Source organism: Crocuta crocuta, unplaced genomic scaffold, assembly GCF_008692635.1.
Source record: "Crocuta crocuta isolate KB4526 unplaced genomic scaffold, BGI_CrCroc_1.0 scaffold28, whole genome shotgun sequence".
In the NCBI taxonomy this organism is placed as follows: domain Eukaryota; kingdom Metazoa; phylum Chordata; class Mammalia; order Carnivora; family Hyaenidae; genus Crocuta; species Crocuta crocuta.
The window spans coordinates 10,838,523-10,853,341 of NW_027533256.1; the positions used below are offsets into that span (position 1 = coordinate 10,838,523).

The following is a 14,819-nucleotide window of genomic DNA, read 5'->3' on the forward strand; positions in this document are numbered from 1 at the left end:
CTATTTCACTAAGCTCCCAACCCCTTTCCCTATAGTAACCATCAGTTTGTTCTCTACAGTTAGGAGTCTTTTTATTACTTGTTTTGTGGTGGGTTTTGAAGAATTTCTCTGGGCCTTCTTGTCTTTCTTTCTTTCATGGTTTGCTGATTTTCTTTAGTGATATATTTGGATTACTTTCTCTTTATTTTTTGCATGTTTATGTTTTTGATTTGTGGTTACCGTTAGGTTAGTATATAACATCTTTTGTATATAGCAGTCTATATTAACTTGATGGTCATTTAAGTTTCAATCCATTCTTTACCTCTTTTTTTTAAATTTTTAACATTTATTCATTTTTGAGAGACAGAGAGAGAGAGAGGACATGAGCCAGGGAGGGGCAGAGAGAGAGGGCGACACAGAATCTGAAGCGGGCTCCAGGTTCTGAGCTATCAGCACAGAACCCGACATGGGCCTTGAACCCACAAACTGCAAGATCATGACCTGACCCGAAGTTGGATGCTTAACCGACAGAGCCACCAAAGTGCCCCTCTTTTCCCTGTTCTTTAGATTCATTGTATAATATTTTACATCCTTTTCTTTTGTGAGTTCCTTGGTGGCTATTTTACAAAAATATTAATTTTTATTGCTTTTGTGTTTCCTACCTTCATACTGTCACTTTTGACATTTTCTTTCTACTCAAAGTCTTCCCTTTAATGTTTCTTGCACCACTGATTTAGTGGTCATGAACTCCTTTAGTTTTTGTTTGCCTGGGAAACTCTTTATCTCTCTTTCTATTCTAATAGTAGCTTTGCTGGATAGAGTATTATTGGCTGCAAATTTTTCCCATTCAGCACTTTGAATATATCATGGTATTCTCTTCTGCTTGGAAAGTTTCTGCTGAAAATCCCCTGATAGTCTTATGAGGTTTTCCCTGTATGCAAGTATCTTTTGTATTGCTGCTTTAAAATTTTTTTCTTTATCATCATATTTTGCCATTTTAATTATAATATGCCTTGGTGTGGATCTGCTTTTGTAGATTTTGTTGGGAGTCTCTGTGTCTCCTGGATTTGGATATCTGTTTCCTTTGCCAGATTAGGGAAGTTTTTAGCTATTTTCTCCTCAAATAAATTTGCTGCCTCCTTTTCTCTCCTTCTGGGATTTCTATAATGAGAATGTTATATTTGATGGAGTCACTGAGTTCCCTAAGTCTATTCTTGTTTTGCATAATTCTTTTTTCTCTCTTGTTCAACCTCATTACTTTCTGTGCTTTCTATTACTTTGTCTTCTAGGTCACTAGAAGCAGCCTGCTGCTCATTTGAACTAGTGTTTCTCATTTCATTTATTGAGCCCTTTATCTCTGCTATGTTATTCCTTATCTCTGTGTTAACGATCTCACTGATGTCTTCCACTCTTTTCTCAAGTCTAGTGAGGATCTTTGTGATCTCTATCAGGCATATTACTTTACTTATATCCGTGTCACTTAGATCTCTGGCCATGGCTTTGTCCTGTTCTTTCATTTGGGACAAATTCTGCTGTCTTCTCATTTTTTCTAAGTCTCTGTGCCTGCTTCTCTGTGTTAGGAGAGTCATCTACTGTTCCTATTCTTGAGGGAAATGGAGCGTTCCAGTAATGCTCTGAAGTGTAGTGTCCCCTGTTCCCAAGGGCCTGGCATTTCCAGCAATGTCTCCAGTGTGTGTTGTATGTGTTCTGCTGTTGTGTTCTGGCTATTTTATCCTTCAGGCAAGTCATCTGTGAAAGCTCTATTTACCTGTTATGGGGAGTGTTTTTCTCTGCCTGAATGTTTTAACAGATGTGCTCTGGTCTGCTTGTGAAATAAGACCTGTTGCCACCGCTATCTGAACCAAGGCTCTGCAAAACTCATGGCTTAGGAGACATGATATGGGCAGGGGTTTGGGTTGGTCTTCTGGGGGATGATCCACCATGCTGGTACTGAGGCATGTGTGACTGGGAAGGGTGGTTCCATCTGAGCTGGAGGGGGCAAGGCTTGGTGAAAGCAAGTTAGGTAGCAGGTGTCAGTGCTGTGCTGCTTCCTACAGGTCGTTCTGTGTTTATGTTGAGGGGCAAGGGAGGGAAATGACGCTTGCCAGTTCCTTTGTTCCTGGAGGATCTCTCTGTGAATGCTGCCTCTCTCTCTGAGGCACACTCTGAGATAAGCAAATAACCTCCCCACTGTGTGCCCCAGGAATTCTTCTGATCGCTGTTACCATACTATATGTCCATGGGCTGTTTGCCCTGCCTTCTCTCTGAAAGCAGCCCCAAAGCCTCTGGGCTTTCCCTCAGCCAAGCCTGCTGACTTTTAAAACTCCAGGGTTTAAGCCCTGCTGGTTGCAAGAACTCATGCAATTCAGCTCCTCTCTATTCCCATGCCAGTTGCTATGGGGATTTGTTTTCCCCATGCCCCCTCCTGTGTGCTAGTCTCTCTCTCACCCTTCTCTGCGACTGTGGCTCCCTCCCCACCACAGAAGCCATGATCCATTTCCCTTCTAAACCGCATTTCTGCTCTTCCTACCTACTTCCATGTGATCTCTTCTCTACCTTTAGTTGTGGAGTTTGTTCTGCTAGTCTTTAGGTAAATTTCTGAGGTATTTAGGATGATTTGATAGTTACCTAGTTGTATTTGTAGGACAGGTGAACTTAAGGTTTTCCTACTCGTATGCCATCTTCCCCTCCAAGTCCAGTCTGTTTCTACTTGAGTCAGTATTGGTAGTTGTGACTTTCGGGGAACTTGTCTACTTCATACGGATTATTCAATTTGTTGGTGTATAGTTGTGTATAGTATTCTTTCATAAACCTTTTTATTTTTGAAGGTCAGTAGTAATGGCCCGTCTTTCATTTTAGGTTCTATAATTTGACTCTTCTCTCTCTCTTTTTTCCTTGTTGAAACTAGATAAAGCTTTGTTAATTTTGTTGACTTTTTAAAATAATCAGCTTTTGGATTCATTGATTTACATATTGTTTTTATTCTTTCTTTCATTAATTTCTGCTATAATCTTTACTATTTCCTTCCTTCTGCTTACTTATGTTTAGTTTGATCTTTTTTGTGTGTCTTAAGGTAGAAGGTTAGGTTATTGATTTGTGAACTTCCTTCTTTCTTAATATAGGTATTTACAGCTATTAATTTTACCCCAGGCACTTCTTTAGCAAAATCCTATGTGTTTTGATATATTGCATATTCATTATTCTTCATCTCAAAGTATTTTATGATTTTTCCTTTAATTTATTCTTTAATTCATGGGTTGTTTTAGAATGTATTTTTACATTTCCACTTTTTTTTTTTAATGTTTTATTTATTTCTAGGAGAGAGAGAGAGACAGCGTGAGCAGGGAAGGGTCAGAGAGAGAGGGAGTCACAGACTGAAACAGGCTCCAGGCTCTGAGCTGGCAGTCAGCACAGAGCCCGATGTGGGGCTCGAACCCACGAACCGTGAGATCATGACCCAAGTGAAAGTCGGACGCTTAACCGACTAAGCCACCCAGGCGCCCCTACATTTCCACATTTTTTCCTATTACTCATTTTAGTTTCATTCCATTTTGGCCAGAGAACGTATGTCTAATATTTAAAATTTTTTGTATATTTCATGACCTAGTATATATGAGCTACAATGTTCCAGGTGTACTTGAGATGAATGTATATTCTGTTATTGTGGAGTGGAGTGATCTATGTGTTTTAGGTATATTTGGTTTATAAGGTTCAAGTTCCTATTTCTTTGTTAATCTCTCTAGATGTTCTATCCATTATTAAACATGGAGTATTGAAGTTAGTTATCAACATAGTTAGAAACTATGTTAATTTGTCTGTTTCTCCTTTCATTTGGGTAATTTTTTGCTTCATTTATTTTGGTGCTGTTAATAGGTGCATATTTGATTATAATTGTCATATCTTCCTAATGGATTTACTTCTTTTGTCATTATAAAAGGTTTCTCTTTGTCTTTAGTAACATTTTTTGTTTTAAAGTCTATTTTGCCTGATATCAGTATAACCACTCGAACCTTCCTGTAGTTACTATTTGTGTAATATATCATTTCCATCCTTTTACTTTCAATCCATTTGTGTCTTTGAACCTAAAGTATGTCTTGTTTACTTCTGTAAACAACATATAGTTGGATCACATTTTTCTATCCAATCTAACATCTTTTTTGAATATTTATTCCATTCACATTTAATGTTATTGTTGATATCATTGCCTTTATTTCCACCAACTTATTCTTGTTTTCTATCTGTATCATGTCTTTTAGTGTTTCTCTCTTCCTTCTTTCTTTTTCATTGAGTGGGTATTTTTAATACAACATTTTAATTTTCATGGAAACCTTTAGTAAAAGGCGAAAGATTTATATGATATGAAGAGAAACCAGAGTATTATAACATTTTAATTTCACTAATGATGTTTTTCATTATGTTTTTGAAAAAAATTTAATGTTTGCTCTAGATTTATCAGATACATTTTGGGGGGATTTTATTTATTTTTCTTAAATAGTTTATTGTCAAGTTGGTTTCCATATAACACCCAGTGTTCATCCCAANTGGTATCTGTCCTTCTCTGCCGAGATACATTTTAACTTCTTAGTATTAACTTAGACTTATAATAGCTTTTTTTCAGTAATTTATAGAAATGTTACTCAGTATAGCTCTATTATTTCCCTTCTTCTTTTGTAGTTATGGTTATATATCTTAACATTTATTAGTGCTACAAGGCCAATAATGTGTTGTTTTAATTATTTTCCATCTGTAATCATTTCCTTAGCCTATAACAGCTTTGCTCCTTGGTGCTATTAGCAAATATATTACCCATATATTACATTTTATATAGTATAGTTCCACAGTACATTATATGCATGTTATGTTTATGACATAATATGTAACATATTATGCATGTTATTTTATACAATTGTTTTAAAAATCAGTTGAGAGAATAAAGGAAAAAATTCATTTCTACTTAATCTTTTATAATTATGCAATTATCTTTTTTCATGTGGTCATGTGGTTCTTTTTTTTTTTTAATGTGGATTTGAATTGCTATCTGAGGATTTCTTGTTTTTCAGCCTGTTTACTGCCAGTCAATTGTGTCAATTTTTGTTTATCTGGTAAAGTGTATCCCCTTCATTTTTGAAATACAGCTTTCCTGGGTATAAGATTCTTTGTTGACCATCTTGAATCTGTTATTTCATCATGGTCTGACCTCTTTTGTTTCTACTGAAATTTCAGCTGTTAATCTAATTGGGGTAATGCTGGCCTCATAAAATGAGTTTGGAAGTGTTTGCTCCCCTTTGATATTTTGGAAGAGTTTGAGGAGGATTAGTGTTAATTATTCTTTAAATGTTTTGTAGTATTCTCTAGTGAAGCTATCTGGGATTTTCTTTGTTAGGAGGTTTTTGTTTTTGCTTTGTTTGTTTGTTGGGAGGTTTTTTGATTAGTTATTCAATCTCCTTACTATCCACAAGTCTTTATGTTTTCTATTTCTTCATAACTTGGTCTTGGTAAGTTGTATATCATTTTTTTCTAGATTATCTAATTTGTTAGCATACAATTATTCATAGTATTCTTTTAAACTTTTTTTTTCCCTCTGTGACATCAGTTGTCATATCCCCTCTTTCTGATCTTAGTTGAGTCATTTTTAAAGTTAATCTAGGTAAGGACATGTCACTTTATTCTTTTAAAAAACCAACTCCTAGTTTTATTGATTTTTTCTTTTTTTTCTATTATATATTTCATTGATATCTGCTGTAATTTTAAATATTTCCTTCCTAGTTTGTTATTCTTTCTGTAGTTCCTTGAGGTGTAAAATTAGGCTGTTGATTTGAGATTCTTCTTTTTCAATGTGCACATTACAGCTCTAAAATTCTGTTTTAGTACTGCTTCTTCCATCCTATATTTTTGATGTGTGCTTTTATTTTCCTTTATCACAAGATATTTTCTATTTTCTCTCATGAATTTTTTGACCTTTTGGTTCTTAAGAGTGTGCTGTTTAATTTTCAAATATATGTGGATTTACCAGTTTTCCTTCTGCCATTGATATCTAGTTTCATGTCACTGTAATCAGAAAAGACATTGTATGATTTCAGTTTTGAATGTTAAGATTTATTTTGTGGCCTACTATGTGTTCTATATTTGAGTATGTTCCATGCACATTTGAGAAGAACACATATTGTGTCAATGTTGAGGGGAGTGTTCTGTATATATCTGTTAGGTCCAATTAGTCTATAATGTTGTACAAGTCCTGTATTTGCTGATTGATTTTCTGTTTGGTTTCTCTAGTCATTGTTGAAACTGAGGTATTGAAATTTCCCACTGTTATTGTATTGCTCTCTGACTTTTCCTTCAGTTCTTTCATGTTTGCTTCATATATTCAGGAGCTCTGAAATTGGCTGCATGTGTACTTATAATTGTTATATTTTTCTGATCAGTTGGCCTTTTGTTGTTACATAATAGCCTTCTTTGTCTCTTGTGACTGTCTTTGATTTAAATTCCATTTTATCTGATGCTAGTATTAGTATCTAATATTAATCTTGCTCTCTTGTTTACCATTTGCATAGAATAACTTCTTTCATTCTTTCATTTTCAACCTATGAGTTTCTTTAGATATAAATGAGTCGCTTATAGACAGCATAAAGTAGGATCCTATTTTTTTTTTTNATTCTGTTTTAAATGTCTGGTAGAATTCCCCAGGGAAGCCATCAGGTCCAGGGCTCTTATTTGTTGGGAGATTTTTGATCACTGATTCAATTTCTTCACTCGTTATGGGTCTGTTCAGGTTTTCTATTTCTTCCCGTGTGAATTTTGGTAGTGAGTGTGTGTTTAGGAATTTGTCCATTTGATTGAAGTGTCTTTTAATAGCAAACCCACTTAACTCTACAGCCAAGCTAATCAGTCACTTAATCAATAATTAAACATTGAATGTCAGCTATATTCAGGACATTTTCATAAAGAGGAAGGTAATAGACATATCTAGCCTATTCTCTGCTCATATAGAAGAACATACAGGTACCACATTGGGGGAAGAGGAGGTAAAATGTTGCCAAGCCCTTTTCATGTATTAGTTACTACAATAATGAGGTAAGTCTTGTGGTTTTTATAATTAAGTCCTGGTGAGGTTAAGAGACTTGCCCCAAGTCACATAACCAGAAGGTTTCAGGCTTGGGATTTGACGTTGGGTCTGTAAAGACTCCAAAGCTCACAAAAGTGCCTTTGGATGTTACTGGGATTTATCAGAGAGTGATCATTTCCCTCCAGGAAGTTAGGGAAGTCTTGGTAGAGGTGATGGAGTTAGATCTGGGTAGCATTTCGGTAGGGACAGAAAATATGGGGTTAGTAGAAGGAAAGATAGCTTGGTAAAGGAGCTAAGGTATGAGTGAAAGATAGTGAGGGGACCAGCTCTGTTGGTAGGGGTGGTTTATGCTGGGAAACATAGGGACATTGGCTCCATAGCTTTAAACTTCCATGAAAGGCAGCCTAGAAATTCTGACTGCCTTCTAGACAACCCTTCCCCGTCTCTATTTCTGAGCACATTTGTCTGAGCACCAGAACTTGGGTCTGCACTGCCCCAGATTATGTGAACTGGGAGAGAGGTTTGGTCCTGCTCTTTGCTGAAGCTTACACCCTTTTACATATATTTGGATCAGAAGTCTGAACTGGCCTTTGTATGAACACCAGTGACAGCCAGGTACCTAGCAAAGTGGTACTTAATTGCTCCTTCAGGGTCCACTTAGAGTAATAGCTGCGAACAGGTGTCCCAAGTGTCTCCCACAGGCAGTGACAAATTCTGCTGAAGATGAGTCACAAATTCTTGGCAAGATTAGCTTAAATAGGAGCAGAAAGCCTTCATCTGTACTGATCTTGCCCTAGATTACTTCTTCAGTGTCACCACATTTCCTACCTCAATCATGATTCATGGAGAAAGGTTGGCTATACATAAAATCTATTAGCTCCACAAAGCTGAAGATTTTTTTCAAGGTAATAAGGAGTATTCTGAAGATGGCTCATTCTAATGGGTGATATAAAAGAATGAGAAAAATTCTGCTCGTAACTCTAAGTCTGCTTAATTTTTATCATGAACTTTATAAGACCTGATATTTTTTGTTTAGCAGACCTCCAATTAGTATCATTTATAGATTTCTCACTCTGTATTATTACTATTTGATCAGTAAATAATAGTGCAAATAGGATATAAAAACTGGCTGAGAGTTTAGGGTTTGTATTCACACCTCAATCAAAATAATAATAATTTAGATTCTTGGTTGATTTTTCTTTTTCTTGACATTTTTTGACATTTGATATTTGACATTAGATTTAGTGGGTCAACTAACAAATTACATAGCAAAGAATTCTAGGCTTGAATTCCAAAGTCTTGGGACTAGATATTAGCTTTGTCACTAATATTCTGTGTGACTAGGACAAGTCACTTAGATGTCTTCCTGACTTTACAATAAAATAGGTTGGACTAGGTTGTCTTTAAAGTATCTTTCAGATTTAAACCTGAAAAGATAAAATTTCGGCATTTTCTGATTTTTAGTTTTCTACTTTTGAGTTATGTTTACAATAGGAATATTTACCTTTGTATGTAATAGATGGACTTTGGATTAGTTGTATTGTGTCTGAAAATTCTCAAACTTCTTTAGAGATAAAGATAATAGAAGTAGTCAACTTCTCCATAATCAATTGAATGCCTTGTGATAGCAATAATTCTCCACTTGTGAAATTATGAACAATAAATTAGAACTAAGATGAAATTTCATTAAAAGTAAATTGTCTTTCAGGTGAGATTTAACTTATTTGTATGAAAAACTAATTAAACAGACTTTTTAATTTCAGGGACTTGAGGACACTTTGTGCTGTTTCTTTAAAGTGATCAAATTTACAAGATGCATTTTTATTTTCTTTGAAACTTGAGTGCTAGAAGTTCTGGTAAGTATGGAAAATAATCACTGTTTTAATGTCGTGTCATCTCACATGTGGAGAGTCATGTAGTCTCATGTAGTATGTGTTTAAACTTGGCAATTGGTACCTGAGATCTTTTTCTTTTCCCTCACATCTTTGATAATAATTTTGTGCTGCTTGATGAGGATTAAAGCTAATGCTCTATGAACCTCAGGAGAGAAAGGTCTTTGTTATTTTTAGAAGAGGAAGTGACTGGCTGAGGTCCAACAGAGATTTCAGAGATTTTCTCACAGAAAGAGTCTCGGCTCCCTTCTTCTTTGATCTTCCTCTTGATCAGTTGGATGAGGGACTGTCCACCTGCCCTGGAAATTACACTGAGAGGGCAATTATCTGAGGGACAGTTTTTTCCCTGAGTGTGAATCAGTTTGTTGACATTTCCTTGTGCTGAGAACCTGTTCAAAATTTCCATTTATGTTGTAGTTATTTATTTATTTTTCTATCCTCACTCTGGAGTTGAGTTAAGAGAAAGACTAGGTATAGGGTTTCATTCATAATAGGTTCTTTTGATACTCTGGTAATGCTATGTGATAGACCCACACACTACTGCTCAATGTTTGGTGACAGAGGTGTCTTTCTCCTTCCGGGTGTGGTCACAGCATTATGAGTCTCTGGCTTGTAATCCGTCTGATGGAGTGAAATGTGAATGATGACTGGGGGTATGAGGCGGTTAGAATCCTAGGGAGGACATTCATGGGAAGTACAAAAACCTTACATGGAGACATCCAAGGGGCAAATCCAACTCTGTTCCTTTTCAGACTGCCTCTGCTTTTCAGTCTCACAGTGGTCCCTGGGGTTAAACAGGAGTCACTCAACAGACTGTGTTGAGGAGCCAGTAAAATTCCAGAGGAACAAATAAAATTTCCAGACCCCCACCTCTCACTGTACAAAAGTAATAGTCACTATTTTTGCATATAAAGCATATTGCATTTATTAACTTCAGCAAAACAATTGAGTGACCTGACACTTTGCTGCTGGGAAGATACAGATGGGCCATCATTTGCATTAGCTTTATGCAGACTTTACACTAGCACAGCCTATTGCTCTAAATCAGAGGAATTTTATGCCATTCTATGCAAAGAACAGTCTTCACCTTACAAAATGGTGATATGATTTGATGATAGGTATTTTCTCATTTTGTATAAACCTTTTAATGCTTCAGTGGTAAATACATTTATTGAAGTTTGACAAAAAGCAGAATTCTTAATTGAAAATGAGCACCTTTTAAAAAATTAAATCTTTTGATGAATGAAGAGTTGAAAAGAAGGAAAAAAAGCAAATGTGGTACCAAGCTGATTTCATCTTAAACTTTAAGAATTTAGTTTTGAGAATAGAAAACTGTGTTGAGAATAGAAACCACTCTGTTTTTGTTGGTACCAGACTGTTCTTTGATATTGTTTCAACAAACGTATTTTAGGGACCACTTGTTCGATGCCAGACATGGGGCTGGGAGGCAAAAAAAGGTGCTCAGAAATGAATGAGGCAATGTCCCAATCTTAAGGGAGATGGGTACATAATTATGAGGTGATGTGTTAATGAATTCTAGAATAGGAGTCAGTACAGAATCCTGAGAGGCCACAAAGGAGAGAGTGGTCCTTTTTCTCTAGGGAAGGAATTTTAGGAAAAGAGGGGATGATGATCGACCTGGTTCATGAGAAGGAGTGCATTTCTGGCTGAGGGAGCTGCAAGAAATTTGCACAAAATTTGCACAAAATTCTGACATGGCTGGTGCTTTTGCCAGACTGGGAGATCTGGGTGTGGCTGGAGCTTTGACTTTGAAGAGTGAGACACGAGGGAAAACATTGTCTGGAGAGGTGGTAGATCCGGGAGTAACAGTTGAGGGTCTCTATTATCTCAGATCTGCCTGTAAGAAAGATTGTTTAAAATTTTTTTTTATGTTTATTTATTTTTGAGAGAGACAGAGTATGAACAGGGGAAGGACAGAGAGAGAGAGAGAAAGAGAGAGACAGAATCCAAAACAGACTCTGGGCTTAGAGCTGTTAGCACAGAGCCTGACATGGGGCTCAAACTCACAAACTCCAAGGTCATGACCTGAGCTGACATTGGATGCTTAACCATCTGAGCCACCCAGGTGCCCCTAGAAAGATTCTTAAATGGAAAAATTAGAAAATACAGAGAAACAAAGGCAAAGAAATTAAATCAATATAATCTGTTTCCACTGTTGTCTATCATTCATCAGTTGGTTTTTTTCTACAGGTATATACACAAACATGATTTTTTTTCTTAAACTCAAAATAAGATCCTATTGTACATACTACTTTTGAACTTTCTTCATGCTTTTTGATAAACATCAGTAAAACACCTCTAAAGCATCATTTTGATAGATATAGAGCATTATGCTATATCAGTATATCATAACATACTGACCTTTAAGAGTATAGCTTGCTGTTACATTTTCAGGATTATAAGTAATGCTGTGATGACACTTTGAAGATGGACTTAATTATTTCTGTAGGATAAATTCCTAGATGTGAAAGTTTTGAGCCAGAATCTTGACATCTTGGCCTGAATCTTGGCACCCATGCTAAAACATTAGTCAAAACCATGCTGTTCAAACTTTGCCAAATCATGGTTCATAAAGAATAGATTATTGATTTACTTGCATTTCTTTGAGATTGAATGATGCTTTATGAATTAATTGGTCATTTGTACTTACTTTTTATGAGCTACATGTTCACATACTTTACCTAATGTCGTATTGGTATGTTTGTCTTCATTGAGAAGTCCTAGTACCTCTGTATAATATTGCACATGCCATGATGTCAGGTATGAATGAAACACAGTAGCAGCTTACCTTAGGATACCTCTCATTTCTCTCTCTAGCCCTGGAATCACATGAAGCTGTGGGTAGAGACTCACCTGATGATCATGGAAATCCCTCTCAGCCCAAGGACCATGAATAACCAGACTCTAGTAACAGAGTTTATCTTGCAGGGCTTTTCAGAGCACCCAGAATACCATGTGCTCTTATTCAGCTGTTTCCTCTCCCTCTACTCTGTGGCCCTCACAGGTAATCTCCTCATCATTTTGGCCATCAGCTTCAACTCTGGGCTCCATACCCCCATGTACTTCTTTCTGTTCAACTTGGCTACCATGGATATTATCTGCACCTCTTCCATCATGCCCAAAGCACTGGAGGGTCTGATGTCAGGGGAGAGCTCCATCTCTTATGGGGGCTGCATGGCCCAGCTCTATTTCCTCACATGGGCTGCATCCTCTGAGCTGCTCCTCCTCACAGTCATGGCCTATGACCGGTATGCGGCCATCTGCCACCCTCTGCATTACAGCACCATGATGAGCAAGGCTTTCTGCAGCAAGCTGGCCACAGGTGTGTGGGTGCTCTGTGCCTTCAACTCAGCCATCCATACTGGACTGATGCTGCGGTTGAACTTCTGTGGCCCCAATATCGTTACCCATTTTTTCTGTGAGGTCCCTCCTCTGTTGCTTCTCTCCTGTAGCTCCACCTATGTGAACAGCATCATGGTTGTCCTGGCTGATGCCTTTTATGGCATATTGAACTTCCTCATGACCATCGTGTCATATGGTTTTATCATCTCTAGCATTCTAAAGATGCGGACTGTAGAAGGAAAGAAAAAAGCCTTTTCTACCTGCTCTTCCCACCTCCTTGTGGTGTGTATGTATTATACCTCTGTCTTCTATGCCTACATAAGCCCTGTCTCTAGCTACAGTGCAGAGAAGAGCAAGGTGGCTGGTGTACTGTACACCATGTTGAGCCCTACTCTCAACCCCCTCATCTATACTCTGAGAAACAAGGAGGTCAAAGCAGCCCTCAGGAAGCTTTTCTCCTTCACCAGAAATTAATTTCTGTCTTCTGGAGCTTTTGTGGAGACTGCATATTGAAGTCCACAGTCATCTCAGAGACTCTCCAATGAATAAGTCTTTGAAAACTACCATTAATGACTCAGTGTGATTATTAGATTTTCACCATGCTGTGAAGAGCAATTATTGTTATTCATCTTGGTTTCTTGCAATTTTTATATTTTCTACATTTTGTAATGGATTTTTTTAAAAAATAAAAAATACTTAAATGAGTATTCAGTGATTAAGAGCACATTACTCAATGAGACAAAACAAAACTCATTTGATCTATATCCTTAGAAAATTGGTAATTCGGCTAAGAATACACTAGTGCACATGATGATGAATGTAAAAAGAAAAGGCATAAGAGCATTGCATTGCAGGGTGTGGTGCAGATGTACAGAGAAGACATGTGTAGTGTGGAAGGAACCCTATAGTGGTTGAGGAGATCTGGATTTAAATTCAGACTCTTTCAGAACACTCAGTCCACTTCAGCTGTAGTTTCCTTTTAAGTGTAATGGGGAAAATAAATAAATCTAGAGATGCTGTCAAGACTGAACAAGAGAATTGAAGACAATGATATCAAGTGCTATCTAAGTTTAAGATAATACTGCTGGTGAGTGATTACCGAGGACAGGAGCAGCTAAGGAAACTCGGATGCCACAGCCCCTCACCCCTGCCTGCCTCAGGGTGATGTGTGTGGAGGCTAGCTGGAAAATGTAGGTGGGGGTTAAGATGCAGAAGCAGTGGATTCAACTCTCTAAAAATGACCTAGCGAGAAGCAGCAGAGGGATGGGCAAATGAGAAGCCCCNTTTTTTAAAAAATAAAAAATACTTAAATGAGTATTCAGTGATTAAGAGCACATTACTCAATGAGACAAAACAAAACTCATTTGATCTATATCCTTAGAAAATTGGTAATTCGGCTAAGAATACACTAGTGCACATGATGATGAATGTAAAAAGAAAAGGCATAAGAGCATTGCATTGCAGGGTGTGGTGCAGATGTACAGAGAAGACGTGTAGTGTGGAAGGAACCCTATACTGGTTGAGGAGATCTGGATTTAAATTCAGACTCTTTCAGAACACTCAGTCCACTTCAGCTGTAGTTTCCTTTTAAGTGTAATGGGGAAAATAAATAAATCTAGAGATGCTGTCAAGACTGAACAAGAGAATTGAAGACAATGATATCAAGTGCTATCTAAGTTTAAGATAATACTGCTGGTGAGTGATTACCGAGGACAGGAGCAGCTAAGGAAACTCGGATGCCACAGCCCCTCACCCCTGCCTGCCTCAGGGTGATGTGTGTGGAGGCTAGCTGGAAAATGTAGGTGGGGGTTAAGATGCAGAAGCAGTGGATTCAACTCTCTAAAAATGACCTAGCGAGAAGCAGCAGAGGGATGGGCAAATGAGAAGCCCCTCTGGTGGTTTCTGATGTAGAGTGGATCCTCTTTATCTTAGGAAGCCTCAGGCTCATGAGTGATACCATCTCTGTGCAGGAAAGGCCAAATGAAGGAGTTCTTCATGATGGATGGACTTCCCTTAGTCATGGATTCTCTCCCAGCTCCCTGGAGCCTGTCATCTATCAGTCCCCAATTTTCTTTCCTGCTCTTTCAAACACAAACAGATCCATTTTTGGTTTTGGATCACTTCTCTTTCCTGTTCATTTGATCCCTGTCTCAGGCTCTGTACCTCTGAGCCTTATATGAACTGCTGCTCCTTTTCTCTGTGGCCTCTAGATCCAGGTGGAGCACCCCTCCCTGCCAGAGTGCTGTCTTGCCCAGAGTTTGCCTTCCCAGGAACAGATGCATTCTTTTCCTTCAACAGTCTTGATACTTGAGTTGTTTTGTTTTGTTTTGTTTTTGGTTCCTTTTGTCGGAACCACCACCAATCTGTCTTTCTTAGCCATCTTGCTTCTCTATATGTTATCTCTTAAAATTAATCCATGTGATTTAGTGCAGACAAACTCATGACTCCACTGGCATCCAGCAGGAAGCATTTTCTATGACTTTCTGATTATGACTTCACATTATCGATTCTTTGAAGAGCCA

At 37.6% G+C, this 14,819-nt stretch overlaps 1 protein-coding gene and 1 pseudogene across 1 annotated transcript; one reads left to right on the plus strand and one right to left on the minus strand.

Moving 5' to 3' along the window:
* Nucleotides 1-4,269: 4,269 nt before the first annotated feature.
* On the minus strand, nucleotides 4,270-4,357 carry LOC144217045 (U5 spliceosomal RNA; annotated as a pseudogene).
* Nucleotides 4,358-11,784: 7,427 nt separating this feature from the next.
* On the plus strand, nucleotides 11,785-12,771 carry OR13A1 (olfactory receptor family 13 subfamily A member 1). Its single transcript, XM_077746488.1, has one exon. It carries the CDS (start codon nucleotides 11,785-11,787, stop codon nucleotides 12,769-12,771), a length of 987 nt encoding a protein of 328 aa, XP_077602614.1.
* The last annotated feature ends 2,048 nt before the right edge of the window (nucleotides 12,772-14,819 follow it).

What these genes read in the sequence shown, in the direction of transcription:
- OR13A1 (XM_077746488.1), top strand. Translation starts at nt 11,785, where the DNA reads ATGAAGCTGTGGGTAGAGACTCACCTGATGATCATGGAAATCCCTCTC.